The sequence below is a fragment of the Talaromyces rugulosus genome, chromosome II (assembly GCF_013368755.1).
Source record: "Talaromyces rugulosus chromosome II, complete sequence".
NCBI classification, from domain to species: domain Eukaryota; kingdom Fungi; phylum Ascomycota; class Eurotiomycetes; order Eurotiales; family Trichocomaceae; genus Talaromyces; species Talaromyces rugulosus.
The window spans coordinates 5,487,985-5,504,629 of record NC_049562.1 but is presented as its reverse complement, the minus strand read 5'-3'; the positions used below and the strand labels follow the sequence as shown (position 1 = coordinate 5,504,629).

General features: G+C 49.2%; 7 protein-coding genes across 7 annotated transcripts; 3 read left to right on the top strand and 4 right to left on the bottom strand.

Annotated features, from left to right (window-relative positions):
- Nucleotides 1-245: 245 nt before the first annotated feature.
- Nucleotides 246-1,829, bottom strand: TRUGW13939_04377 (uncharacterized protein; the record flags this gene model as incomplete). Its single annotated transcript, XM_035487553.1, has 2 exons — nt 246-1,131; nt 1,183-1,829. The coding sequence occupies 2 exons, from the start codon at nt 1,827-1,829 to the stop codon at nt 246-248; spliced, it is 1,533 nt and encodes a 510-aa protein (XP_035343446.1).
- A 1,271-nt stretch (nt 1,830-3,100) lies between these two features.
- On the top strand, nt 3,101-5,420 carry TRUGW13939_04376 (uncharacterized protein; the record flags this gene model as incomplete). Its single annotated transcript, XM_035487552.1, has 5 exons — nt 3,101-3,276; nt 3,335-3,433; nt 3,490-3,557; nt 3,631-5,316; nt 5,368-5,420. The coding sequence occupies 5 exons, from the start codon at nt 3,101-3,103 to the stop codon at nt 5,418-5,420; spliced, it is 2,082 nt and encodes a 693-aa protein (XP_035343445.1).
- Nucleotides 5,421-6,015: 595 nt separating this feature from the next.
- Nucleotides 6,016-7,560, top strand: TRUGW13939_04375 (uncharacterized protein; the record flags this gene model as incomplete). The annotated part of the gene is made up of 1 exon (XM_035487551.1): nt 6,016-7,560. The coding sequence occupies one exon, from the start codon at nt 6,016-6,018 to the stop codon at nt 7,558-7,560; it is 1,545 nt and encodes a 514-aa protein (XP_035343444.1).
- A 423-nt stretch (nt 7,561-7,983) lies between these two features.
- On the bottom strand, nt 7,984-8,778 carry TRUGW13939_04374 (uncharacterized protein; the record flags this gene model as incomplete). The annotated part of the gene is made up of 1 exon (XM_035487550.1): nt 7,984-8,778. One exon carries the CDS (start codon nt 8,776-8,778, stop codon nt 7,984-7,986), a length of 795 nt encoding a protein of 264 aa, XP_035343443.1.
- Nucleotides 8,779-9,672: 894 nt separating this feature from the next.
- Nucleotides 9,673-10,276, top strand: TRUGW13939_04373 (uncharacterized protein; the record flags this gene model as incomplete). The annotated part of the gene is made up of 2 exons (XM_035487549.1): nt 9,673-9,856; nt 9,939-10,276. 2 exons carry the CDS (start codon nt 9,673-9,675, stop codon nt 10,274-10,276), a joined length of 522 nt encoding a protein of 173 aa, XP_035343442.1.
- Nucleotides 10,277-11,014: 738 nt separating this feature from the next.
- TRUGW13939_04372 (uncharacterized protein) lies at nt 11,015-12,039 on the bottom strand (the record flags this gene model as incomplete). Its single annotated transcript, XM_035487548.1, has 5 exons — nt 11,015-11,302; nt 11,365-11,556; nt 11,635-11,640; nt 11,696-11,774; nt 12,005-12,039. 5 exons carry the CDS (start codon nt 12,037-12,039, stop codon nt 11,015-11,017), a joined length of 600 nt encoding a protein of 199 aa, XP_035343441.1.
- Nucleotides 12,040-13,103: 1,064 nt separating this feature from the next.
- TRUGW13939_04371 (uncharacterized protein) lies at nt 13,104-16,004 on the bottom strand (the record flags this gene model as incomplete). Its single annotated transcript, XM_035487547.1, has 6 exons — nt 13,104-13,421; nt 13,475-14,023; nt 14,076-14,547; nt 14,600-15,083; nt 15,142-15,779; nt 15,868-16,004. The coding sequence occupies 6 exons, from the start codon at nt 16,002-16,004 to the stop codon at nt 13,104-13,106; spliced, it is 2,598 nt and encodes an 865-aa protein (XP_035343440.1).
- Between the last annotated feature and the right edge of the window lie 641 nt (nt 16,005-16,645).

Here is a 16,645-nt window from a genome sequence, read left to right as displayed (position 1 = left end):
AGCTTTATAACTCGCCGCCGCTCTACTTCCTACATAGGAAGGTGTTTATAGCCCGGGTTGATATGCATTTTAATATTACATCGGGATCTGTTATCTATCTCTATAAATGTAAGAAATAAAGCCGTGTTAAAAGAGATTAAAAAGTAAATCGGAATTTACTTAAAATTCTAAAGCGGCACCGTGAACCCTGGGTGGAGAATATGTCAGCGATTGCATACCGGATAAATATTAGTAGTAAGGGAGTCTTACAAGAAAGAGCCATTGGAAGGCTTGCTAATGACAATAGCCTGAGCCAGCTTCTCCTGAGAAAGATCCGGGAATTTCTTTGAATAGTACTCGTCTTTAATAGCTTGGCTGACAGCCTCCACCTTGGACTTGGGAAGCATGTGTACTGTGCAGCCTCCCCAGCCGGCGCCGGTAAGTCTGCTGCCCCAAGCACCAGCGCGACGGGCGATTTCGCAAATCTGGTCGACTTCAGGGCAACTGCAGTCGTAGTCGACGCGGCAAGACTCCTGGGTTTCGTTGAGGAGTTTGCCGAGGTAGTGAAGGCGCGTTTCGTCAAGCTTCTTTGCCTGAGAGAGGCAAGCCTTGAAGTCAAGCACACGACGAGCCTCGCTGAAGCAGTGTAGAGCGCGTTGACGGAGCAGGAATCGTTCGGCCTGAACAGGGAACGAGGAAAGGAATCGCGACTCCAGCTCTGGGACGGTGATGTCGAGGAATTTAGCAATCTCTTCTCGCGTATATCCCTGCTCCTGAGGGAATAGCTCTTTAGTGGTCTGGATGACTGTGTCAAGCTGAGACTCCAATGGATCTTGGAGACGGCCCTGTTTGCGAATAAACTCCTCGTGAAAGTTGCGCAGGCTGTAGCCCAGAGAACTGTTGTCCTTCTCCAGGGTGACGCCGTTCAGTTTGGCCAGCACGACGGCGGCTAATGTGCATTCAGCAACGCGGAGATTGTAATGACGGGGGCCGGTCTCGGCCTTGTTGGAGGTAATGAAACTCTGGGCCACCAGGAAAGTAACTTCCTCGTCGGCTTCAGGCACTGGGACATGTTCGACGAAGAATTTGGGGAAGAACTTTGTGTATAGAAGATATCCTCGCTCCGAGAAAACAGAGGCGGCCTGGTCCATTCTGTAAACGAGTTAGCCAATTGGAACGAATATGCATTTAATTGCAACGTACCCTCCAGAGTAGACGCCCACAGAACGTTCCGAAACAACAGCCAGGTCCAAAAGATCCTGCTTTGAGACATGGTGGTCGTTGGCCTTCATGACGGCCAAAGCACTGGCACAGACAAATGCGGCACTGCTAGAAATTCCTCCACCAGGGGGAACATTGCCGTCCATCAGAACTTCGATACTGACAGGCTTGATGGAAGGGGTTTCCTTTCGAAGGAACTTCATTGCGCCAAGCACACCGGCCTTGAAGTAGTTGATCCATTCGTGCTTCTTGGGGTCAATCTCGATATCCTTGTCCGAGGGGATGGTGAACTCGCGCGACGGGAACTTTTCGGGATTCACGTTTGATATCTTGACCGTTGCCTCGGAGCCTTCGGTCGGGACAACCTTGACAGCAATGATGACATCGACGCTGACCGCGGTGGGCAGGACGTCGTAGAGGTTGTAGTCGATGTGCTCGCCAATGATGTTTACACGGCCGGGGCTTCGCGCAACAAAGTCGGGCTTTTCACCGTACACCTGGACGAATTGGCTGACCAGGTTCTGCCAGCGAGCCTTGATCTCAGGGGCAACGGCCTTGGCCGAGACATCGTCAGTCGCATAGACGTCTGCAATGTTTTCGGTCTGAGGGACCAATTGTTGCGGGGCCATCGCGGGGAAGCGGGGAGGGGGCGTGTGTGTCGTGTTGTCGTCTGTCTCGCTGTCGCTTGCTTCGAGAGAGTTGCTGGAAGAGTCCGGACCGGTGATGGGTTCTTGTCTGAATCTTTTGAGCGTAATTGTGAGCAGATGAAGCGGGATTCCCCTTAAGCGCGACCGTTCGATGACCGGATAATTGTCGAAAAAAGCGCGACCAGATGCAACGCTCCCCGCACTAGCCGTTGCCAGAGCCCCGGTGGGTTGATTGGGAAGGCGGTCAGGTGATGACGTCGTTTTATCAATGGAGAGCAGGGTAACATAATAGAAGATAGGTAGTAATGATAATAATGTAGCTATTCAGATGTGCCTATACATGCCGGTGGTTATGTTGTTAGCTCGTTGTAACTGGGACTATATTTAGCACTACTGCATAGGCTCATATTGCTGCACTCACAATAATATCATGCTGTATCTGTTGATTATATACAAATTTCAATAGCCACCCTATTATTGCAAATAAATTGAAGTTCTTATATCCATGGGTAAGCTACTGGGACATGGGTGTAGAATATATACAACCGAGCTCTCTGAAATTACCCGAAGAAGCAAGCGAAATATTATGCAGGATTAGTAACAATCGAAAGAAAGGTCCAAATAAAACGAGATGTAGTCATTATAGTACAAACACATGCAATTTAAGATATAATAGTAATGGCAGACAAATGATTGGGCACATCGACTACAGCCAAGCTCCCCGCATACACGGGCCAATTGACTTGTGCTTACTCTGGACTTGGTGAGGTGTGCCACGACGTGCATTAGTCGGAAAGAAGGTCGTGCGTGTATCGGAGGGCCTGCTGAGAAGAAAACCAGCAGGTGTTGTTGAAAGCTTCTAACAAAAAGAGCAAAAACCCTAGGTGGTGGTTAGAAAGGAACCAGAATGAGTCAGTGCTGTGTTTGTGACTCACCTCAAGGGCATCCGTATTGTCGTATTGCCGTGTTGTTACTGAACGCAAAAATCGAAAATTGCAGCCACATTCCCGTAATTACCGTATTTGTGCTGTATTTTTACTGTTTTGTGCCGACTTCGGCGGCGGGTGGTCTCCAGCAGCCAATCAGGCCGCGCAAAACAGCGGGTCGCCGAGCTAATCCATGTGAGAGTTCTGGATAATAAATGTCGGTCTAGGGCTGCTCTTCCCGGCTGATTTCCTATCCTCAATCCTCGACCCTCTCCTCTCTTTGCTCACCCTATTGCTCGGTGGCCTGGCCGTCATCTGTTGCCCAAGATGATGTCTCTCAGACCATCAAGAAGCGCTCTGCGCACTCTGCCCACACAGAGACCGCTGGCTTCCAGTCGGAGGCAATTTTCTGCGACTTCGATTGTCGGCGCCATCTCGCCCCACCGCGCCTCTCGTCCTTCTGTGATCTCAAAGCGAGAATCCAGTACTGCCACTGCGTCCTCGTGAGATTCCCTGCCGACAAAAGTGCTTCTGCATTGCACTGGCTAATTTTCCTTGCAGAGAAGCTCGTCCCGTACCCAGCCCGGCATTTAACCAAGACTCGCCACGCACCAATGTGTCTCCCTTGGAGAACAGAAAATTACCCGAGCTCGATGACTCGTATGTTGACATGTTGTCAGAATTGGCAAATAGTGCTAATCCTTTGCCTCGGATAGGTTCGTCGGACTGACTGGTGGTGAAATTTTCCACGAGATGATGCTCCGCCAGGGAGTGAAACACGTCTGTGAGTCACACAAAACGGAATGGACCTAAATATCTGATCGGGCAACACCCTCTAACAACAATCAATCCCTTAGTCGGTTATCCTGGAGGCGCCATCCTTCCGGTTTTCGACGCCATCTACAACTCAAAGCACTTTGATTTCATCCTACCCCGCCATGAACAGGGTGCCGGCCATATGGCCGAAGGGTATGCTCGCGCTTCCGGTCTTCCTGGTGTCGTCCTGGTCACGTCCGGTCCAGGCGCGACGAATGTCATAACCCCCATGCAGGATGCTCTCTCCGATGGAACACCCATGGTCGTCTTCTGCGGTCAAGTGCCGACTTCCGCCATTGGTACCGATGCTTTCCAGGAAGCTGATGTCGTTGGTATCTCGCGTGCCTGCACAAAATGGAACGTGATGGTGAAGAGCGTGGCTGAGCTCCCTCGCCGTATCAAGGAGGCCTTTGAGATCGCAACGAGCGGTCGCCCTGGCCCTGTCCTCGTTGACCTCCCCAAGGATATCACCGGCGGTATTCTCCGAAAACCGATCCCCATGAACAGCACTCTCCCATCTCACCCAAGCGCCGCCAGCCACGCTGCACGTGAGATTGGCCGCCACCAGCTTGAGAGCGCTCTCACCCGAGTTGCGTCTCTTGTTAACAAGGCCGAAAAGCCTATTCTCTACGTCGGCCACGGTATGCTTGCTCGACCTGATGGCCCGCAACTTCTCAAGGAATTCGCCGACAAGACTTGCATTCCTGTTACCACAACCCTTCAGGGCCTGGGAGGATTTGATGAACTCGACCCCAAGTCTCTCCACATGTTGGGAATGCACGGATCTGCCTATGCCAACATGGCAATGCAAGAGGCCGATCTGATCATCGCCCTTGGAGCTCGATTTGACGACCGTGTCACCCTTAACATTGCTCGGTTTGCTCCACAAGCCAGAGCTGCCGCTGCCGAGGGTCGGGGTGGAATCGTCCATTTCGAGGTCATGCCCAAGAACATCAACAAGGTGGTTGAAGCCACTGAAGCTGTCGAGGGTGACTGCGCTGAAAACTTGGCGCTCCTTCTGCCCAAGGTCAAACAGGTTGCCGAACGACCAGAATGGTTTGCCCAGTTGAACGACTGGAAAACTCGTTTCCCACTGTCTCTGTATGAGAAGGAAACTGCCGATGGACCTATCAAGCCCCAGGCTGTCATTGAGAAGCTGAGCAATTTGACGAATTCTATCAAGGACCGCACAATTATTACGACTGGTGTTGGTCAACATCAAATGTGGGCTGCACAGCACTTCCGCTGGCGCTATCCTCGCTCCATGATCACTTCAGGAGGTCTCGGAACCATGGGTTTCGGATTGCCTGCCGCCATTGGTGCCAAGGTTGCCCGCCCCGAGGCCCTGGTTGTTGACATCGACGGTGATGCCTCTTTCAACATGACTTTGACGGAATTGTCAACCGCTGCCCAGTTCAACATTGGTGTGAAGGTGATTATCTTGAACAACGAGGAGCAGGGTATGGTCACGCAATGGCAGAACCTGTTCTACGAAGATCGCTATGCCCACACCCATCAGAAGAACCCCGACTTTGTGAAGGTGTCGGAAGCCATGGGAGTTCAGGCCCAACGGTGCTCGCGGCCCGATGAGGTCGAAGAGAAACTGAAATGGCTCATCGAAAGCGATGGCCCGGCTTTGTTGGAAGTTTTCACCGACAAGAAAGTCCCTGTCCTACCAATGGTCCCGGCCGGTAGCGCTCTTCACGAGTTCCTCATATACGACGAAGGTGAGTAACCCTTTTTCTGAATACAAGACATTTGCTAACCCACGCGTACAGCCAAGGAGAAAGAGCGAAAAGCCTTGATGAAGAAGCGAGGCGTTGTTTTCTGAACCAAATATACGAGTCACATGGGGAAATAAGTGCTATTTACTTGTGTCGTTTCATTCATCTTGGTATCTTTTGATTTATGGATATCCTGGGCGTTCTCGTGGCTGCTCTTTGGAAAAAAGTCACTTATGATGATTGCTGTTAAAATATGCATATCGAGACAAGTCGACCTATTTACTCACTTAGGCCGACCGATTGTTTCATTTTTCTTTTCGTTTACTGCATGTCGCGAGATCTGTTTAACTTAGTAGCAGAGGTGCATGTATATAATGTATTTACTCCAACAATTGCAAGCTGCGGGCTTTGAAAGTAGAAACCGAGATCTGTATATTGAGCCGAGGCACCAGTTGACGCTAGCACATTATGACGGAAGCGGGAACAGGCGCTGCGCTCCACCGCAATCGGGGCTGTTGCCGATTAACTCAGAGCATCATCTCAACAACCTCGTCTCTCGCTGCATCCCCCATTCTTATATTATACCCTCCCCGCATCCTACCTACACGCCCCTAGACCGATCGACTATGAGCGCACAATTCTCGTGAGACCAGACAATCCCGGACTAAACTCTCATCCCCCGCCCCCGTCGCATCGCCGACCATGGCATCGCTTCCTCCACGACAGGTCAACACTCGCAGAACGCGATCCTCCACCTCCAATTACAGTTCGCCCAGCACACAAGACCACGGCGAATCAGACACCACATATAATGACCACGAAACAGTAAGCAGCGTAGAGTCTTCGGATGATGTGTTTCTCAACCGCTCCTCTTCAGTCGAAACCGCCGATATTACGCCGCCACCCACCCGGACAGAAACAGCGGAGCAGGAGAATAACAATAACACGCATGCGCAAGATGCCAGGCACGCACGAGCACAGACAGAGGAATTGTCGACGGCAGAGGAGCCTCGAAAGTGCTGGATCTGCTACACCGATGAGACCGAGGACTCGCCACACAACGTCGACTGGCGCTCTCCCTGCCCGTGTGCGTTGACCGCGCATGAGGCCTGTCTGTTGGATTGGCTCGCCGAGCTTGAAAATCCCCGGTCTCGCAAACGCAGCGGTGGGCCCTCGAAAATGCAATGTCCGCAGTGCAAATCAGAGATAGTCATTTCGCGACCGCGCAGTTACGTTGTCGATTTCGTTCGAGCCTGTGAGAAGCTTGCTGGGAAGTTGGTTCTGCCTGGGCTTGTCTTTACATTTGCGGGCACTCTGTGGGCTGGATGCTGTGCACATGGAGTGTACTCGATATATCTCGTGTTCGGTACGGACGACGCGCAACGGATCTTCGACCACGGAACCGATCACACATGGAGTCCTGCTCGCAACGTGGGGATTCCATTTATCCCTCTAGTACTCGTCTTTTCGCGCTTCCGATGGGCTGAAGGTGTTCTTCCTGCCATCCCAGTTCTATTATTCGCAACCCACAACCAAGGCGACCTCGAGCCCCAAGGCTCTCTATGGCCACCTAGCGCAGCTATGACATTTGCAGCGTTGCCCTACGTCAAGAGTATCTACGGTGCCCTATATGAGCGAATGTTTGGCAAACTTGAGCGCAAATGGCTGGCCGAAATCCAACCTCGCAGTGGAGAAGGCGAAAACCGTCAAGACGATGACCAGGGAGGTGGCCAGCAGGGAGCGCTGGGAGTTGGCAACGGCGGCATCCTGATGGAATTCGACTTGGAATTGCAAATCGGTGTCGACGAAGAACGAGACGATCAAGGTATGGGTGCTGCTGCGCCGGCTGGCAATGAGAACCAAGCCAATAACCCGCAAGACGGTGCCGCGCAAGATGGCCAGAACCAAGAGCAGCAAGTCCTAGGCCGACGTCGGCAAGATCTTATCCAAGATACAAGCAACTTTGCAGACACTATCCTGGGGGCATTGTTGTTCCCGGCAATATCGGCCGGTATGGGCGGGCTGTTGAAACTGGCGCTGCCTAAAACATGGACAACGCCACCATCTGTACTTGAAAGAGGCAGGGTTGGGATTTTGCAAAGCCGATGGGGTCGCAGTGTCATTGGAGGGTGCCTCTTTGTTCTGTTAAAGGACGCGTTGGTGCTCTACTGCCGCTGGAGACTTGCCCAGACGCATCGCAAACGACGTGTGTTGAATTATGATCGACAGAAGAAGAAAGTTGTATGATATAAATTGGGTTGGGCACATGCTAATACTCACGACTACGGCATAACGAAACTTCTGATGGCGTTTGGGATCATGGGTTCATTCTATTTTTGTCTGCAGTGAGTCGGACTAGGGAACTCTCTTTTTTTCGTACACAACATTGTACATAGCGTGAGGAATATTATTTGACGCTCGGAAGATTACATATACATATACATACATTCTTTACATCACCTGTGAGAGACACCACTATATCTAGAAAGATATCGCGCATTCTGCCAGTACTGACAACGTTCAGGTAACTGTGCAACACCAGACTCGTCCTGCATGGACCCTGCAAAATCCTCGCCCAGATTCTGCACCACCAGACCAGGTGGTGAGTTCAGACCCCAGCAAGGCTAAGCAAATTATTCCGACCTTTACATTTTCAGCCCTTGAATATGCTTAAACCTCACGGCAGTCTGCTGGGTGAGACATATCCTTTGGGAAACGTCCACTTTCCTCATAGTCCTCCCACCACTGAGATTTTTTAAAGCGAGCGTACCATTGGCGGAGAGGTTCAAGCTCTTCCTCTTCGAAGAGATCAAAGGAGTAACTGAGCTCCATATATCTGACACCCGCAGCGAGCGCGACATCAACCAAGCCGGGGCTTCTTATCCCAGAGGTCAGCCATCCGCTATCTTGCAGGCTCTCAGCTGCCCACTCCTGGACTTTTATGAAAGAATGGACCATGCTTTTCTTGGCATTTGAGGCCAGTACAAGGCTTCTATCCTCATTCCGGATACCTGACCAGCTTGTCGTAACCGCGGCTGCATTTTTAATATAGTAATTGCAGTCATTAAAGCCCTGATATACAGCAGCCAAACAGTCATACATGGTAGCGCGGTCCAACGCTTCAGTCCCCATCATACGCGGTTCTTGCGGATAATGGTCTTCCAGAAAGCGCAAAATGGACGAGCTTTCATGGATCCAGGTTGTTTTCTCTTCAGCAGCCCCGTCTACAACTCGAAGACAAGGCAAACTCTTTCCGGGAGGCTTGGGATCTTTGGGGTCGGCATCCTCAAACGCAGATCCATTGAAAGAGATTACTCGGATCTTCAGGCGAGGATCATTGGTTGTGCCCTCATACAATTGGGCCGGAGAGTTGACAATGCCTTTAAAGAGGAGGTAATAGGCAACACTCTTGGGGAAAAAGCCTTCTAACCAAAGGAAGAGAGTTAGGTCCAAGGTGGATGACATGGTTTGGCGGTGTAAAGAAGAACAGATGTGGTAAAATAAGAGAATAGAGCGGGAGAATGTGATAAGAAGATAAAACTCGGAAAATCAAAGAAGTTGATAGCATCTTAAGTACCTTTCTCTAGAGCAAAGATTACATGTAACCACGTCTGTATAATATGGAATGTCTCCGAGCCAACGAGAACATTGAAATGTCTCCGGCTCTACGAAAAGAAATATGCGACTGCGTAAGAACGTTTCAGGATAGCAGTTGTTTAGATTTATAAGCAACAATTGAATAACTAAGCCTTATAAAACGCCACCAACAGTTCGTGGAGAGTGATTTGGCAGATCGATTCTCTCGAATCAATATTTGCTCGTCCTGATGTCGAGTCCAGTCCGTGTATACCGGAGCAGAGCCAATCATTACTCTATGTTTGGGTAGATTTGTTGGTAAATAGTATTTTCCTCGAGCAGCTTGTCTATGATTGTTGGGTTTTGGATGTAATAAAGTGATGTTTTTTACAAAAACAAAACTTAGTATAACTCTCAGTGCTGTCGCCGGTACAATGTTGTTTGCACAGAAAGCAAGTCTTCAACTAATATGTATAATTAATACAGTAAGGAGATAAATTGATAAAATCGATAGATTTTCAATTAATAAAATTAATTTAAAATTATTCAAAAATAGAAAAGAAAAAAGAGAAAAGAGCCTTTTAGGAGGCTGATAAGGATAAAGATTATATAAGCGTTCTCCACATGAGACACTAAACCCTCCTAAATTATCACCAGAGAGACAGTCCGACAGACACGACCACCTCAACAACAGCCACGAAACCCAACGACAAAGGGCGATACACACAGAACTACGTTGTTGGGGGCAATTTCATTTCACAGCAGCATCGAGCGCTCATTCCAATGCGGTCCCTATCCCCCGTACTGGCCTCTTTGGCCAATGTGTTCCGAATCCCCATGACCAGGCCAGCAATTGCCTCGACGACAGCATTGCTGCAAGGTACTTCGCAGCAGACATCCTCTTTCTCGACAACGCCATCGCTAGCCAAGCGCAAGAATGCTGGTTACAAGCCGGACAAGCGCGTCAGTACGTAACCCCCAAAACAGCCCATCCCAACGGCGACGTCAATGCTTTTTTTTTCCGGCTTCAAAAACTTACAAAAACACAGCTCTCATTAGATACTTTCTCTACCACCCTCTCACCCCACGCCCTCTCCGCTTCTCGCGAAACAGATACCTACGCCACTGGACCATCCACCGCGCCTGGAACCTATACCAGAACCAATTGCGCACCGAGCACGAAATGGAGCTGCAGCGCCAACAGCAGGCCATGTCAGCCGCGTGCGAGGAATTGCGAACAGGTTGCGGCGAGCGCGGAGCGCGTCTCTTCCGACTTGCGATGAATAAGAAAGGTGTTTTCACGGACTTGTTCCCGATTGAGTATGGAAGGTTGCAGACGGATAGTCCGCCAAAGGATGGGTGGAATCATGAGTGGAAGAAGATTTGATTTTTCTTGTTTTCCTCTCTTTGACATGACAATTGGTTGGGGGTGTTGTATCGATAAAAACTTTAACAAGATTCCTGCGTGATGAGCTTGAAATGACGGCTTTTATCAGGAATTCGTTTTCAGGCTTTGGATGGCGACTTCCACATGTATAATAAATACGGTTTCGATTTTCTTGCATATTCAAATAATCAATCAACCTTCATTATGAGTGACGAGGCTGCTGCCTTTTTTGTTACAACTGCAAAAAAAGTACATATAATCACAACCGCCAGGATAAACACGAGTAGTCCACAATTTTGTAGCCACCACAATCAATGACATCTGCAAAATATGTAACATAAAGTATGGACTTGAAAAAAGAGGGAGAAAAAAACACGTATAATATGAAATGTGGAATAGAAAACGGGAAAAAAAGGAAAGTTTTCATCAAACGCGCATTAAAAGTCAAAGAGTAAATATATTCATGCACACACGGTTTACAGAACACCGGAAAACGCCAAATTCGATGCAAAGCGGGTCTTGTCTCGAGGTTATAAGAATGTTCATAGTCGCCGGGGGAGATAGACGGATTGGAATTTCGACTCTCTAGACGGAGATCGGGTTGGTGAGACTTGTACAAGGGAGCTGGTGTTAGCGAGTGGACAAGATGAGGAGCACCGGAGCGCGCAACACTTACTGTAGCTGCCGGACAGTCTCATTTTATGTCATAGAAGTCAGACGACAGAAGGAGCATCTTGCTCATAAAATCACACAGCAAGAGTTCCTTTGGTTCTCAAATGTGAGAAGTGCCGCCCGGGTTGCTGCTTCAAACACGTCGTCCACGCCCTCTCCTGTTAACGATGAACATTCGAGGTATTTTCGAGCTCCGATCTGAGCGGCGGCGTCGCTTCCTTCTTTCGACGACAGGAATCGCAGCGATTTCTTGCGCATTTCTTCGACTGCCACGGGATCGTCTCGGAGATCTTTCTTCAGTCCGACCAAAATGATCGGTATACCGGGACAACGCTCGTTCGCTTCCTCGATCCACTGTCACAAATTTGTAAGCTTCCGCCAAGTGATTATTGTCGTCGTCGTCGTCGGTCACTAACCTTGGTCTTGACATTGTCCAACGAGTCCGGTGTGTCGACAGCGAAGCCTATCAGCAACACGTGTGCCTTGGAATATGCTAAAGGTCGCAGTCGCTCGTAATCTTCTTGGCCCGCTGTATCCCACAGTGCCAGCTGTACGGAACGTCCATCTACTCTGCAGTCGGTGACGTAGTTTTCAAATACCGTCGGCACCTAAGTCGGGTCAGAAACGTGTCGCCGTTATGGAGAGATGAAAGGCCGCTAATCGCTCGAGGATGGGAGGAGACTCACATAATGCTGTCTCAGAGTTAGCATAACTGAAAAATAATTGCGAAACGAACACAAGACTTACCGTTGGGAAATATCCAAGAGTGAAGACACTGAGCAGACTCGTTTTACCACATGCACCGTCACCAATTATAACCAGTTTCCTAGACCGAGAAGAAGACGAGTCAGCGACCAAGCCCCAAAGAATACCAAAGCATTTTTAGACTGGATATTTTTCTCTTTCTTTTCTGCCCGCTTCAAGGAACGTCTAGGCAACAAAGATCGGCGGCAAGGGCCCTTCGCGAATCCAGGGCAATGATCCCTCGAATCGTGACGACAAGCAGCCCAATACCAATATATATTTTTGTGCATTTCTCTCTCCCGTAGAACCTACCTTCGAATGACATTGTCTGTTGGTTGCTGAGCCATGGCAGCCGTGTATTGTCGATGATAACGAAGAGCGGTCGTTCGGCAGAGAACGGGGGGGGAAGATCGCGGTTTAAAGACTCGATAGAAGACGTCGTTGGTAGTGAGACACGGACTCGACTAGGCGCTATAACAGGCACAGATAAAGGACCGTGCTAAAGACAAATGCAATCCGATGTCCAGCGCTGTCGCAGCTGTTTGGGGGGGGGGATTGATTGTGGAGAGGGATTGTTCAGCCCGAGCACTGGGCTAGCTGATTGTGAGAGGCGGAGGCGCAGATTGGGTGAGACAAGAATACTAAACAGTTCGAGAAAATACCGGGGATCGACGCAGATCGCTAAAACCGTCGGTGGCTAGTGGATAAGGGAAGGATGAAGAAGAAGAAGAAGAAGAAGAAGCAGGGAAAAGGATGAGGCCGGTTCAGCTTGATCCAGGGTCAGCTTCTAGTTTCGACGCTTGGCTGTTTGCGAGGTCTTGCAGCAAGCCGCAGCTGTTCATCCGATTATGCGCCACATTTTGGTAGAATTCTCTAGCCTGTCGCATGTGTCTGAAACTCTCCTGCTAGTTACCAATGATATTAAATATGTCGCAGCCAAAGCCCTGTCTCACATTTAAGCCAAGACGTCATCTCTATCGTATGTAACGTGGACCCAACTACTAGCTATATGGTGTGGCTGAACATGTAGCAGTTGAGTTGACATAATTGCTAATTACATAATAAATATGGAGTACATTGTCAAGATTCATCTTATGCAATATTTGAATCTTAGTATGCGGTGTTTCTATTAATAAATGGCGTCGAATCAGTTGTGTATATCGACAGGGAGAGGATACTAGTTGCAGATATCTGGAACATAACGCGTAGTCCTTGGCCCATGCTACGCGCTTGAGCCTTTTTTTATGTATTGATAGGTATATGTCAATTGCGCAAGGCTTGGGTATGATCTCTACAAAGAAGATAAGCAGCATGTGAAAAGGATATCAAGTGAATTCATGACATGAACAACACCATACACATTACACGAGCGACTTAAGAGAATATTAAAAAAAAGAAAAGAGAAACCACCCTACTGTCTTGCTTCTGTAACAACTCCCTCGTAATCCCGCGACTTGATGTAGTCGAGAGTGCGCTGGAAATGGCGCTTCGGATTCTCGAGACTGGGGTTTTCCTCGCCGTCGTTGGTTTGCAGGTTGGAATGGATCAGCTCGATGAGCCCGTTCAGGTATTTGGTAGTTACGGTTTCGTTCTGTTGATCAAAGTAGTAAACGTATCGGTTGAGGATTTCGACAAAGAGCTCCACTGACACCGCGGTGTCCATGCAGGCATCGGCCACGCGAAGGGCTCGTTGGAGGCATTCGAGGACACGTTTTCCGTCGCGGTATAGCTGTAGACTGGTTAGACTGAATTTTATTAATATGCAAAGAGAAAGAAACTTACATTCGCCGCATCCTCTTCTCTCTGTGAGTTTTCAACAACCCACCATAGATGACTTGCCAAGTAAACAGCACGACACTGGTCGGGTTTCTTCAGTAGTTTGCTTCCGTGCAAGGCAGCTTTGGTGATGAGGGTGTCGTAGTTTTCTTTCGAGAAGCCTCGCGAGTTGTGGAGAGCGCTGGCTATGATACAGACGGCTTGGAACTGCGCTCGAGAATCGCTGATGGCGTCTTCATAAATAGTGAATGCCTGTGCTAAGAACTCGTAGCTAACCTCCTCGAAACCCGTTTGATCGGCCACTTCGCCGCACATTACAAAAAGGCGCAGGGACAGATCAGCACAACCGGGCGTGTTGACTCGCTGGTAGAGATTGCTGATACACTGGTGCATGAAACGGTGCAGTGTAGATGACTGAGACTGCCAGTTGTCCTCATAATGCTCGCGTGATTTGAGTTTTCGTGCTAACCGCAGTGATGCTGTAATGATGGCCGGCGTGGTGTATCGGATGCGCTCATTTCCCTCAAAGTATGCAGTTCGGGTGGCTTGCAAAAGCTAAATAACCTATCAGTAAAAAAATCCCAAAACTACAAACCAGAGTCCATACCTTGAGTTGGGTGTCATTATTAGGTCCTTGAATGAGATGCACCAGTCTGGCTAACCAGCCTTGCTCCTCAATCGTCTCGTCGGTTTCGCCACGTCGTTGCGGATGAACGCCAGGATAGCCTGCAGAATGAGGCACGCCCTCCTTGATGAGGACTTTTAGAACCTGGAGAACACGGTCCAAGTTCTCCGCGTCTGTGATGGTGGTTTTGCTGCTGAGGAGGTTTCGAATGACTTGAGTTGCGACGGCTCTTCGGGTCGGATAAGATTGTGATGCGAGAAGTGAAATATAGTGAGGCAGTGCAAGAGCAGTAAACATAGATACATATGAGTTTAGTGGTGCGAGAAGAAGGTTCAAGAGGTTTTGCTGTGCTGGTGCAGCGTGGAGATCAGCCTGGTCCGCATTTTCTGTAGTCTTTTGAGTCGCATAATCCAGAACTTGATCGACATATTCTAATCGTTGCGGATAAATGTTGCTGTTTAAAAGTCAGCTTCCAACCATCTTCCAAAGTAGGTAAAGAGCCTTACAGGGCAAGGTTAGCCAAAGATACAAGTAGAGCAATGGTGTCTTGTATAGGCAGCCCCCTTGTTTTGATCAGATTCACAACTTGCTCGTAAAATATCTCGTAAAGTTTGATGTCAGTCGTCAAATTCGACCCATTCGTATCTGTTTGCTCGGGTGTTTTGCTACCCTCTTCCGCGTGCTGTGCAGGCTCTTCTTCGGTCTTGTCGCCATTCTCTTGGGCTGGCTCTGCCTTGACCTCTTCGGCCTTTTTATCCTCAGCAAGCTTGAAATTCTCGAGCAGTTTCGCAACTGCTTCTTCTTCGTTTTCTTTCTTCTTGGCTGGATCATCGGTCTGGTCTGCATCCCTTATAGCGTAAGATGAGAGGCGGTCCATAAGACCAATAACGATTTTTTTCATATCAACATGTGGGTTCAACCGAGCTATGCTTGAAAGCAACAGGTCTAGAGTATGAAGATGATACTCATCTGGGAAGACCTTGGTGATCACTGTTGGTAGAGAAAATAAGCATTTTTTATCATTCCCAAGAGAGACAAACCACCATACCTTCGAGCAAATACTCCTGCGCCAAGACGTCTCGGCATTGAACTACTTGTTCCAGCAAAGGCGGCAAGATGGTCGACTTGTAAGCTTCCAAATCCACCAGCTGGCTGAGGCGAACAATATTGCTCCCCACCAGCAGCTCCAGCTCCCGCCGTTCTTGCGTTCTCTTTTCGCGTTCGCGAGAATGTCCTTGGTGTTGTAACCGAACCCATAACTTGTTCATTTCCACGAAGTTGGTCAGGATAAAATTGATCGAGTCTTGGATATTCCCTTCTGGCCCGTCACTTTTTCCTTCTGGTAAGAAATCCCTTGCCTGGCCGGACAAGTAATATCTCAAAAACAAACCGCGCACAGGGTGTTGAACGCCGCGGCTCATCTCCATCATATCCTTCATAATCTCCTTGACGGGAGCATCTTCAATTGCCATATACACCGTTCCAACTGTGATCATGAGGTATAGACGAGGTATGATATTTCCGGCATATTGTACGAGCTCGTACAGATCCGCGAGGTGGTTCACTGGGTGGCTTTCACGCAAATAGACGGAGAGATGACGAAGAGCGTCAAAGACGGCCATGTACAGCTCGTAGTATTGTTTCGGACCCAGACTGGATGTTCGCAGCTCTGATACAAAGGTAGACCTAGCCATTGGAATTGAGACGTGAGTAAAAAGATGTATGCGACAAGAAACGGCTGCCTAGCAACCAGGATGAGGGACGTTGAACATACGCGCATTTGAGAGCATCCATCAGTTTGCCGGGGCTTTCCAGGCATTTCCGCATCATATGCGACTGCTGCCGCACCACTCCCAGGGCCTCTTCGAGAAGCCGGCCCTGGTCCTCGATGGGAGTCGGCGTGGTAGACATGGTGTTTTGGGGGGCGGCGGTGATGGAGAATGGCTCAGTAGAAACCCCACGGAATAGGTAGCGATAGCGACAAGGATACAGGGGCGCAATTGCCGGCACACTCTACTTTCCCTATGGAATTAAGCACAGAGACATAGATGAGAAAGCGACAGCGCAGACTGTGGTCAGGAATGGGCGTGGAGGAGGGTCCGGGAGGAGCACGAGCTCGCCGTCATGATGGCAGCCGGCGGAGCGCTGCTCAGCCACTCAGCACCCGTTGCGCTAAACTAGTTTGTATACAGCAATTTCGAGGCATGAAACTACAGATATAATTCGCCTCCCAACTACTGGCACACAGTTAGAGCTTTACAATACTGTACTAGAAATGAGATCCGTGTTGGCACTCGAGCATCAGGAGGCAGCCTTGAAAATCTGCTCCGTCGGTTGTTATTGGTAATATGCCATCTGTCAAATGGACAAGCTGGCATTTTCAAAACTACGTACAGTACAGAATACCGCAAGCTCCCTCCAGTGTTAGAGGTGGACTCGGTCGGGGATAGGGATAGAAAGTTGCAAAAAGAGAACAAGCGACCAGAAAGACGATCCCACTTAAAACAAGAACCTTGAGTAGAAGAGAGAAGAAAAAGGACACAATTGGTGTG